General features: G+C 50.5%; 1 protein-coding gene across 1 annotated transcript in view; it reads left to right on the top strand.

The window, feature by feature from the left end:
- Positions 1 to 6,652: 6,652 nt before the first annotated feature.
- Positions 6,653 to 12,052, top strand: part of MAP4K2 (mitogen-activated protein kinase kinase kinase kinase 2) — a gene marked incomplete at its 5' end in the record, with an annotated part of 37,837 nt that continues 32,437 nt past the window's right edge. The window contains one exon of the mRNA XM_081174037.1: positions 6,653 to 7,012. Coding sequence (XP_081030163.1) covers positions 6,653 to 7,012 — 360 coding nt within the window. The remainder of the gene's footprint in view (positions 7,013 to 12,052) is intronic.

Here is a 12,052-nt window from a genome sequence, read left to right as displayed (position 1 = left end):
GATGGGTTGAGGCATGGCCCACCAAGACTGAGAGGGCATCTGAGGTTACTAGGTGTTTGTTGCGAGAAATCATTCCCCGTTATGGTTTGCCTCGCTCCATAGGATCGGACAATGGCCCTGCATTTGTGCAAAAGGTTTTGCAGGAACTGGCAAAGATGTTACAGATTAACTGGAAGCTGCATACTGCATATAGACCCCAAAGTTCTGGGAAGGTGGAAAGAATGAACAGGACTTTGAAAAATCAACTGTCCAAGTTGACCCAAGAAACAGGGTCTAATTGGGTGTCCATGTTGCCCTTGGCTTTGCTTAGAATCCGTAGCCTCCCATCGAAACGTACTCACTTGTCACCCTTTGAAGTGATGTTTGGGAGACCGGTTCCTTATGTGCGCATGCTTTCACCTATCCCTGTTCAAGATGTGGAGTTGAATAATTATGTGCAGTCTCTTTCCCAAGTTTTTCTCTCTCTCAATAGGTGGGCCCAAGCTCGGACTCCTTGCATTTTAATCGAGTCCTTGCATCAGTTCAACCCAGGTGAGGAAGTATGGGTTAAAGACTGGGCCCAAACCCCGCTGCAACCGTGCTGGAAGGGACCCTACACTGTTCTCCTCTCTACACCCACTGCTGTGAAGGTCGCTGGCATCACCCCTTGGGTCCACTACACACGGGTGAAGAAAGCTGCTTCAGATTGGACTGTGTCTCAGCATCCTGAAAATCCCCTCCGTTTGACCATCTCCAGGCGCCCAGCGGACGACCACCCTGCTGGTATCACTCCACGCACGGCTTAAGAAGTGGATGGAGGAGCGCCCGCTGGCAGCGCTCCCAACGTGCCTGCAGTTCAAGTGACACCACCTGATAATGCTTTGAATCCCGAAAGAACTCTAGTGTGTATTATTTGGTGTGAGGAAGAGCCCGTGGGTATTTTGACACCAAGTGCTGGCCGTGTCAATGCTGCCACCTACTCTTGTGGGTGCATGGTAATCCACCAACCTTGGGTTCCTTCCCCGTGGGGCTTGTGTTTGCCCTCCACCAACCAAGGATATAGTCACCCCGCAGGACTAGAAGGGTTCTGTTTGCATATTATAGGATTTGATGCTTGGAGGTTTCCACACCCCTTTATCCTAATCACCCCAAACGCCCAGGCAGGCCAAACCTTCCCCAGACCCTTATTATGATTAAGGAGTGGTGGGAGGAACCTTGGAACCATTGGGCATGGTGGATAGGAGTAATATGTACTGCCCTGATTATCTGGATGGTTTTTTATTTCTGTTGGCACGAACGCCATAGGTTTTTTGGAAGGAAGAGATCCCCCTCCATCCCCTTGATGATCCTTCTCCTATTTATGGTGGGAGAATCCACTCCCAAGGCCGAATGCTTCCAGGCCTTAAATCGTAATAGCATTTTCCCCACACAGGAAATGAGAAAACAGGGGGCTCAGAGTCTCTATAACAAGTGGCTTCAATTGGCAGAAATAGTAGCCCATGAAGCAAATAAAACTGCTTGTCTTGTTTGTACCCTCGGACCCTTTGATGGAGGAGGAGGAATGCCCATGCTCCCCGTACCCCTCAATCGTTCTCAGATCCAATATACGTATAGTCCATCCCGCCCAACTCCTTATTGGAACCATTCAACTCCTTTACGAGTCTATAGGGTCTCTGGATGGTTCTGTACTAATAAAACCCGAAATGTCGTTTACAACCATACAAGGTTTTTAGGCCGGTCATCATGTAATTGTACATGTGGTCCTTTGGACATCTTTGGGTGTGGCGGGGCTTGTACCAACCTTGCATTCCTGGAGGCAAATTCTCGAGCCAGCTGGACCTCTTCTCAGCGCGGCAGTAATATTTATTGGATTTGTGGGACAAAAGCTTATCACCTCTATCCACAGAATGGATATGGTGTCTGCTTTCCAGCATTTCTTGTACCTCCAATGTGGATACCCTCTTCCCCATTCCATCGTAACCGCCGCTCTGTTGATATCCCCAACATTGCGGGGGGTAGTAAACAAACCTGGGGAAAGGACGAATGGCCACCTGAACGCATAATTGCCCACTATGACCCTGCCTCCTGGAATCCTGATGAGTTGGTGACAGGAGCCCGAGAACCCATTTACAATCTCAATCGCATCATCCGGCTCCAGGCAGTGGTGGAAATCATAGCCAATGCCACGGCCACTGCCCTCCGCCTCGTGGCCACCCAGTTAGATGAAACCCGCACCGCCGTTTTTCAATTGCGATTGGGAATGGACTTTATTTTGGCCAAGCAAGGAGGATTTTGTGCGGCCCTCAACCTGACTGGTGGAGCATGTTGTTTTAACATTTCAGATCATGGTGAAGCCATCCGTAATTTGGCGGCTAGTATTGAAAAAGTAGCCCATGTTCCTGTACAAACTTGGGAAGGATGGGATATGTCCTGGCTAGACAATTTCCTCCCAACAGGGTGGCTCCGGGGGCTCTTTGCTATGCTTATGGGACCTTTGCTAATTTTGCTTTCGCTCTGCTTTTGTATGCCCTGCTTGGTGCAATGCTTGCAAAATATGATGCAAAAAATGATGTCCCGAATGATGGGGCCCCGTGTGATTGCCCTCATGCGAGAGTATAGGCCCATCCCTGTGAACGAACCTATGGATTAGGTTATTCAGAAGAAGAGGGGGGAAATGAAGGGAGTATCGAAATACTGCAAAACCATGCCTAAGGTCCCCTGGGCATGAACAGAGTGCCTTTCTCCCCAGGGAAAGCAACATCTCTCTCTCTCTCTCTTACTCACTCACTTGAAGGGAATAGGCAGGGAGTGCACTGACAGTTGGGAGGCAACGCCCGGAGAGCAGGAGGAGAAATGCATCTGGAGCAAACAAGATACGCAGGGTTGGCTGATAAGCGAAAGGAGTGCACTGCCAAAATGCTTTAGCAACACCCAAAGAGGCAATAAGGCAAATCGAGGAATATGATATGGTGGGGTGGGGTGAAGGGCTGCAGGACTATAACTATTGCTGGCTTACGTGTATTGGGGGCCACCAGCCTTTGGAAACAATTCCGCTGGTTGCCTCTGCGCAGATTACAATAAACCCTTTTCTCCGAAGGAACTGAATCCCTGGTGCTTCTTTTGCAACCTCTACGTTCTGGGTAAGCGGGCAAATGGATCCTAAGTAAATAAGGCTTCATAAACATTTAATCCTTTCATTGGTATTACCTAATTTCATAAATCATACACTCTCTTGCTGGAGCTAACCTTTCCAAATCCTGCGAGTTTTTATAATTCATATAACTTATAAAACTTTTGCAAATAGTCCTTAAATTTTTTCCATTCCTCCTCGATTGTTTCTTCTCCCAAATCTCGGATTCTGGCAGTCATCTCGGCCAATTCCATATAGTCCATCAGTTGCGTTTGCCACTCTTCCAGTGTGGGCAATTTTAACTTCGTATTTCAATGGCGTTTTGCACTCACACACTGTTGGACGAACCCAAACCTTGCTTGTAGTTTTTGACTGGCCCATGCCGAGGTTATTCTTTACTGTCGCACAGCTAAGACAATTTTTGTAAGTTTTTCTCTCTCTTTTGCACGCAGCTGTTCCATCTCTTTGGCAGGTAGCGGTAAATGCACACTTGATATTGGGTAGTTAGTTGAAAGGAAAGTGTATTTTTAAAAGAACAGAAAAACTTCCCCTCCTCAGTTTCATCAGTATCACTAGTATTTTTTTTAAAAAAATATTTAATTGTGTTTTGCCCCGATCTTCATTTTTCTGATAACTGAATTGTTATTGTTCCTGCTGCTTTTACTTGTTGATGGTTTGTTTTTTACGTCTCTACGCAGCTTTGAATGCTATTTTCGTACAAAATTGTCATATACTGTACTGGTTTTCGTTTTTAGAAAAAGAAATGGCTCAATCTCTAGTGCTCCTCAACTCTGTCTTACCTGACACTGCCATCTTCTGGCTATTTCGTGACACTGCCCCACAGTAGCCACTTCCTGCCCACAGCCAATTTTGGACTTTTAAACCAGACAGGCAGAAACCCAACGGATCTAGTTTTCTATGCCCAACGCTGTATGAAGACTGCAATACAGCAGGTCATTGCTGGGGCATTTTCTGCCTCTGGGCATCTAAGCAAAGCTAAATGCAAGCCTCGTCTTACCAAAAACATCCTCCAATTTATAATCGGCCAAATAACCCCCGTTAACTGGCATGGGTGCACTTTGGTAATATGGCGCATTGAGGTCAAAATTTGCCCTCCCTCCCATTTCTTTTTTTCACATTAGTAAGGTAAAGGGACCCCTGACCATTAGGTCCAGTTGTGGCCGACTGGGGTTGCAGTGCTCATCTTGCTTTATTGGCCGAGGGAGCCGGCATACAGCTTCCGGGTCATGTGGCTAGCATGACTAAGCCACTTCTGGCAAACCAGAGCAGCGCACGGAAACACCGTTTACATTCCCGCCAGAGCGGTACTTATTTGTCTACTTGTACTTTGAGGTGCTTTCAAACTGCTAGGTTGGCAGGAGCAGGGACCAAGCAATGGGAGCTCACCCCGTTGCGGGGTTTCGAACCGCCAGCCTTCTGATCGGCAAGTCCTAGGCTCTGTGGTTTAACCCACAGCACCACCCGCGTCCCGGTTATTTTCACATTACCAGAGCATAAATAACTCTAGCCAGAGGCAGATTTACAGCAGTGCGACCGGTTTCCCCACAATGGAGGCTGAGCCAAAGGGGGTGCCGCAGGACATCGCAGCTACCACAGAACGGAAGGCGAGAGGCTGAGGGTGTGTGTGAATTTTAGCCTTGCACAGGGTGCCGCTGAAATTTGAAAGACCAAACTCTGTCCCTGCCCTGGCCTCTTGTGTGTGCTTCCATAAAAAAGCCCAGGGCTGGCACATCAGCCACCCATGCAGGTAGATCTAGTCCATGGGTAGGCAAACTAAGACCCGGGGGCCGGATCTGGCCCAATTGCCTTCTAAACCCGAATCGCAGATGGTCCGGGAACCAGCGTGTTTTTACATGAGTAGAATGTGTGCTTTTATTCATCTCTAGGTTATTTGTGGGGCCTGCCTGGTGTTTTTACATGAGTAGAATGTGTGCTTTTATTTAAAATGCATCTCTGGGTTATTTGTGGAGCATAGGAATTCATTCTTTTTTATTATTATTTTCAAAATATAGTCCGCCCCCCCCCACAAGGTCTGAGGCACAGTGGACTGGCCCCCTGCTGAAAAAGTTTGCTGACCCCTGATCTAGTTGCAAACCCAGGCTCCCATCCTGATCTTTGATGTGGGGGGGGGGCAATCCTGCCCAGAACAGGCTGAGTTCCCAGTTTGTCAGAAGAGCTGCAGATGGAAAGTGCTTGCTTGGAAGAGGACGCTTCTTCCCACATGCACCACGAAGAGATCTGAGTCTGTGGGCTGGCATCTTCACCATACAGAGCAGACCATGAGGAGGAGTCCATCTGTCACTGCTTCTGGAGGAAAGAGCCTGGAGTCTGGTCGGCCTGTGTCATCAACTGCCAGGGGCAAGAAGGGAGTGCCATAAACGCCTTTGCATAGCTCCCCTATGCCAGGAGCTGGAACCAGGCCTCTGAACACCCCTATTTTTAAAAAAGAATGGTCCCGTGCATAGAGAAGCATGAATTCTGAACAGCTGGACTTGCTAGAGCGACCCCTGAATCCTTCCACTATGTGTTTGTCCTGAGCAGGGCTGGGTGATATCTGGTTTTCATCATTGCCATATGTCACCAGCTAAATATTGCTATATAGATCATGATGTCTGAAATAAGAACAGAGCTGTGCAGAGGCACTGCCTGGCTTCATGTTTCCCCCCACATTGTGATTTTTGCATAGCATACACACCATGATTTGCGATTTATTGCCGGGTCAAAAATTATGAAACTGTTATCACAATATGGACTACAAATGGGTTTTGGATGATATATCAATATATATCAATATATAGCCCTAGTCCCCAGCACCGCGGGGAAATTCAGTGTTCTCATTACAGTGCAGGAGAACAGAACATGGGGCGAGACTTTGGGGTTGTGATAGATAGCTTTATGAAGATGCCAACCTTGAGTGCGGTGGCAGTGAGAAAGGCAGATTCCATGCAAGAGATTATTAGGAAAGGAATTGAAAATAAAATTATGGGGATCATAATGCCCTTATACAAATCTATGGTTCAGCTGCGTTTGAAATACTGTGCACGGTCACCTCACTTCAAAGAAGGAAATTGTAGTGTTGGAAAATGTTCAGAACCCAAACGATCAAAGGGGTGCAGCACCTGCCCTATGAAGAAAGGTTGCAGCATTTGACACCTTTTGGTTTAGAGGAAAGGCATTAACATGATAAGAGGTTTATAAAATTATGCTTGCTTCGTTTTTCCTGTCAAAACTATCTTAATTCATATGCAAACGAATGATAATTTCCCTGATGGATTGATTAAGCAGTCATAATTCATACGATCAGCTGGGCAAGATTTCCTTAAACAGGTGCCTGCAGCCGGAGAGGCTGCGCTGGGGCCCCGAAGGTCTATGTGCGCGCGGGTGTGTATTTATATAGTATAGCCTTTGCCAACGTGGCGCCCTTCAGAGGTTTCGGACTCCCACCAGCAGCACCCTGTTGGCGAAGAGTGGTCTGCAGTTTTGTTTTGCTGAGAAGCAAGACCTCCCGGTAGCTCTCTGCACATGCCCAGAGGCGCCCGAGTCCGGGAGCGAGGGCGCCCCCTTGCCGCGACTCTGGGAAACGTCGTCGCTGGAGAAGCGGGCGGCGCCTCCTTCCTGCCCTCCCCAGAGGCCGCTTCTCCGCCCCGCCCCGAAGGCGGCGCCCCCTCCTCCTCCTCCTCCGCTGCCGCCCGGGCAGCTCCTGCTCCCGCTGCTGCTGCTGCTGCTGCTGTTCCGCGCCGGCCCTGGCTCGGGCTCTGGCGGCCGGGCAGGGAGGGCGGGAGGATGAGCGGCGCCTTGCGCGACGTCTCCTTGCAGGACCCGCGCCGGCGCTACGAGCTGGTCCAGCGCATCGGCTCCGGCACCTACGGCGATGTCTACAAGGTGCGCCAAGGGGGGAGGGGGGAACCGGACGCCTGGGTTCCTTGGGAGGGAGAAAGCGCGCAGGGGTGTGCGGGGCCCGAGGCGGGGGGAGGCACCGGGACGCCTGGGTCGTCCTCCTTCTCTCCCTGAGGGGGAGACTCCACCCCCAGCGTCAGGGACTTCTGGCCCGGGTGGGGGCCGCGGGACCCGGACGCCTGGGTTCCTGTCGGGGTGTCCCCCTCCAAGCCCCCGAAAGCGGTGAGCCCTTTTAGGGGGAGACTCGGCGTGCGGGGTTGACTTGGGGGGTGGAGTGTCCGGTGTTTATGTCAGGTTCGTGGGTCGGAAGCCTGTAGGTGCGTCTTGGGTAGCGAGGGGGGCGCTCCTTGTCGGGACGCCCCCTTCCTTTGGAGCTCCTGCTGCACCTCCACCACCATCCTCAAACTCCCCCCCCCCCCTTTGGCCGTTGAGGGACGCTGGCCTGTCTGGACTGCCACCCAGCTGATGGCCTTGGGGTCCCAGAGGACCATGCGGGCTGCTATTGGCTGGCAGGGAGAGTGGCAAGATCAAGACAGAGAGATCAAGCTGGGTGCTACCTTCCCAGGATGCTGTTGTTCGCTGGAGACACAGTCCCCTTCTAGATGCCGGATCACCCAGTCACCCCCCAAGTCAGAGGGTGATCTAAGGACGGGGAGCGGCAGCAAGCCTTTTTGTGTCCTGGGAGTTTTGGTGGCTCTTGTTGAGTGAGGCCCATCCAGGCCGGGTCTCTGTCCTCCTGCGTCTTTTGCACAGCACCCTTCGGCCAGGAGAGTGGGAGCTGGGCGCCTCCTTCCACCTAGTAGAATATTTCTCCCGCTGCACATAACTGAGCGATGGGATTTCCCCCCATCGCCACTTCTGTGAGCTTTAAAAGGAAGGGACTTGGCCTAATCAGTGCTGATGGCAGAGGCACGTGCCTGGCGCTGGATGCTGCTCAGGATTGGTGCTGCCCTGGCAGGAGATGGTTTGCTTGTTCCACTTCCCAGAGGGAGTTGGGGTGCTGGATTTGAGGTGCCCCCTTCGGTCTGATCCAGCACCCAGGCTTTTACTCCCTGCATATCATCTGACTGTAAGCATCTCTTTGCACTCTGTACCCCTCCCATTTATACAATGGTTATAATTCAGTTTTTGTTGCAGTACAAATTGCTTTGGGATTGGGGGGGAAATGTTTCTCCTCCAGGTTGGTGGCTGTGTTGCAGCTGGCAGAGATTTGCTGCCTTCAATGGTGGCATTGGGGCGTTCGCATGTCCAACAATCCAGCAGAGACTTGAGAGGCCTGCTTAAAACTGGGCTGCTCATGGACAGAAACCTTGCCAATAAGCTCCCGCAGGTTGCTAGTCCTCAAACCCTTTTGCTCTCATACTTTCCTCTATAATTCCTATTGGTTATTTGAGATAGGTGCATCTTGTGGTCTGGTGCGTCTTACAGAGCGAAAAATACGGTATATATATCAGATTGTGTACAGTTTCTTTGCATAGCATCATGGAAGAGGTTATTGGGCACTGCAAGGAGGACGGTGGGCTTCACTTCTGAGCTCCTGTGGGGCCCTCAAGGGATTGTTGGACTCCCATCACCCCAGATTGTTGGGCATGCAGGCTGATGGGAGTTGTAGTCCATAAAACATCTAGGGGGCGTCACGTTGACTTGCCCCTGTTTTGGCAGTCCCTAGTATGCCCTAGCAGTCATAACAAAAATATTCTTTGGTGATGAGTCGGCTGCTGTTTTTAATGGCTGGTTGTTTTAGCTGTTGTTTATCTTGTTGTAAAGTTGGCTGTTGGTCTGCCTTTTGTGTGTGTGTCATGCTGATTTTATGTGAGCTGCCTTCTGTTTATTTGCAAAATAGTGAGTGGGATGATGAGGATGACATTATCAGTACAGTCATACCTCGAGTTGAATGCGCTTCGGGTTGAGCACGTTACTTCCGGGTTTCGTCGCTCGCACATGCGCAGACGCTCAAAATGACATCATGCACATGCGCGGTAGCGGCGAATACTACCACTGTAGTTCAGTGGTACCTCAGGTTACATACGCTTCAGGTTACATACACTTCAGGTTACAGACTCCGCTAACCCAGAAATAGTGCTTCAGGTTAAGAACTTTGCTTCAGGATGAGAACAGAAATTGTGCTCTGGGGCGCGGCGGCAGCAGGAGGCCCCCAGCTAAAGTGGTGCTTCAGGTTAAGAACAGTTTCAGGTTAAGTACGGACCTCCGGAACGAATTAAGTACTTAACCCGAGGTCCCACTGTATTAACAAAAATTATCAGGACGTTGGGATGCTTCCTTCAAGCTCCTCACAGGTATTTGGGACAACAGGCCCTGACTGACCTGATGGTCTCCAGCTGTTTTGCACTACAACTCCCATTCCTGCTTGCTGGGGCTGATGGGGGGTATAACTCCAAAACATCTGGAGTGGTGCCAGTTGTGTGAAGGCTGCCCTCCCCCCTCTCCCCACTTGATGCCCTTCCTGTCCGGACATCCCATTGGATAATGTTGTGCTCCCTTAATGGAGGTGGCGAGGGAGCCAGAGGTCATCTAGCTCAACCCCTTGCTGAGTGGCAGCGTCGTTCGTCCACCTACTTACCCTTCCATGGCAACCAAGTCAGATTGACCTGGGTGCCAGCCGTAGAAACGCTTTTGTGGGACCAGACAGCTGTGGGTTACCACATGTCAAAGCACATTCTAAACTCTGCAGAAATGCTTCCCCCCCCCTTGATATGTATTGATGTGCTTATTACTATCATCGTTAATAAATGTGCATATCGACCTATACCTGTAGATCTCTGGGAGGTTTGCGACATGAAATTACAATATAAAAAAGATAGAATACGTAATAAAAATATGAACAAAGACATCCCCAATAATCCCCTCTTCCACGACACATTTTAAAAGGGCATTGGACGTCAATCAGCCAGAGGCCTGGTTGAAGAGGAACGTTTTCTCCTGGCGCCTGAAGGTGTACAATGAAGGTGCCAGGCGAGCCTCTCTGGGGAGAGCATTCCACAAACGGGGAGCCACTGCAGAAAAGGCCTGTTCTCGTGTGTCCACCCTCCAAACTGCTTGTGAAGGAGGCACATAAAAAGGGCCTCCGATGATGATCTCAGGGTCTGGGTAGGTTCATGTGGAGAGAGGCATTACTTGAGATATTGCTCCAGGGAGCTCCAGCCAGTACAGTATACAGGATTCTTTCTTCCCCTTCTCCCTTCTTTTAATTTTCACAGCCCTCCTGTAAGGTAGGTCAGGATGAAAGATAGTGACTCGCCTGGGTGAGCATCACGGCTGAGTGGGGACTTTAGGAATCATACAATCGTAGCGTTGGAAGAGGGACCCAAGGGTCATCTAGTCCAACCCCCTACAATGCGGGAATCTATGACAGTGTCACACTGGCTGTCCTCCTGCCTCAAACTCAGTTACCTTGGGCTGCAAGGGAGGGGGATGCCTGATCCTGAATGGGCCTGAGCCATTGTCCAAGGTTTGGTATTGCTGCACCCAGAGTCCCATTTCTGACCTTCACACGGGATTCCTGGTAGCCTGCCTCAGAAGCTGCTGTGGGCGGGAGGTGGGGTGTCTTTTCATTCCTGTAGGCTGGAGAGAAGCAGCGCTCCTGCTACACTTCCCCTCCTGCCAAATTCAAGCCCTGCCTTGATCCAGCAGCCTGCCTTGCGCCCTGGAGTCAGGCACATTGTTCTGACCCCAGCATGGCATTTCCTGAGATTCTTGAGGCCAGAATGGCTTCCAGCTGGGAGCCAGGACTTTTGGGTTCTGTTTACAGCTCGGAGGTGGGCTGTAGGAACAGGCTAGGAGCCCTGGTGGGGATGCCTGAGCCCCATCCACAACTCTAATGCAACAAGGGGTCCTCTGAATGGTGTCCTGGAGAGATGGAAAGAAGGGTGGGAGTGGGCAGATTAGGAGAGGGAGAAGTAACCAGTGGTCAGGGATCCTTGGTGGCAAAGGCGCTCTGCGCATGCACAAAGGATGCTGCGACTCTTAGTCTTTGTGTTTCGGGGCTGAGTTCAGATGTGGCCTCAGTGGTTCAGGAGGGCAAGGCTGGCCAGCCCTGCCATTGGGCAAAGCGGGGCAGAGTGAGACAACCACCTCTGGCAGAGGACGCCAAGTTACACCCCAGCAATGTCCCCTGCCTTGTCTCACCTCTCTTTGTCAAGACCAGGCTGGCTTCTCTCTCAATGGTAGTTTTGTTTCAAAACTAAGCAGACTAGGCAGAGGATGTGGAAATCCCAAAGAGCCTTTTAAGATCACGAGGGTCCCTTTAGAAACATGGCTTCCCGCCTCTCTTCCCGATGGCTGGTGGCTTCTTTTTTTGCCACCTGTTTTGTGAGGAGGAAGCCGCCTTTGTCCAAGAGAGAGGGGGTCACCCTGTCTCTTTCCTCCCCGGCTTGTCACGAGGATTTTTGACGTGCGCCACTCCCTTTCTGCTAGGGGAGCCCAGCTCGGCCAGGATGGCAGGAAGTTGCCTCACTGCCAACAGGATGATTAAAAGGACTGAGCTCCTTCAGAAAGAGGGGGCTTTGGTGGGCATGCTCTTCTTGCCCTTTGACCTCCAGCCCATGACTCCTTAAATGGCTGTGGTTATTCAGTGTCAAGACATATGCACTCTACATGTGGTCAGGGACCAGCTGGGCTTTGCTAGGAGTCTTAATAGAATTCTGTAATCATTCTAGCAGGGGCTTTAAAAGCTGATATTGTAACGATTAAAGGAACCTTGTAAAAATATACGGACTGGTTATATCTTCTGCAAATCAAAAGATCAGTCCGAGTGTCAGAAACAAGAGATGGGGCCTTCCATACAGGTGTCATCCCGGCCTACTTTATTTCGCTCCCACCAGTAAAGGTATCCTTAAAAGGTTTATAGCCCTGTTGGTGTGTCCTGTTCTAGGTAATTACGGAGTGTGGCTGGGGTGCTGTTTTCAATGGTGATCCTTCTTGGAACACACTATTATATTTTATTATTGTTTTACGCACGCAGATCTCTAACCAGCCCTCACTTTTTGGCGTCATGACCGTGACAAT

This window comes from Podarcis bocagei (genome assembly GCF_964188305.1).
Source record: "Podarcis bocagei genome assembly, chromosome: 16".
Lineage (NCBI taxonomy): Eukaryota > Metazoa > Chordata > Lepidosauria > Squamata > Lacertidae > Podarcis > Podarcis bocagei.
The sequence above is the reverse complement of the archived record's forward strand: the minus strand, read 5'-3'. Positions and strand labels throughout refer to the sequence as shown.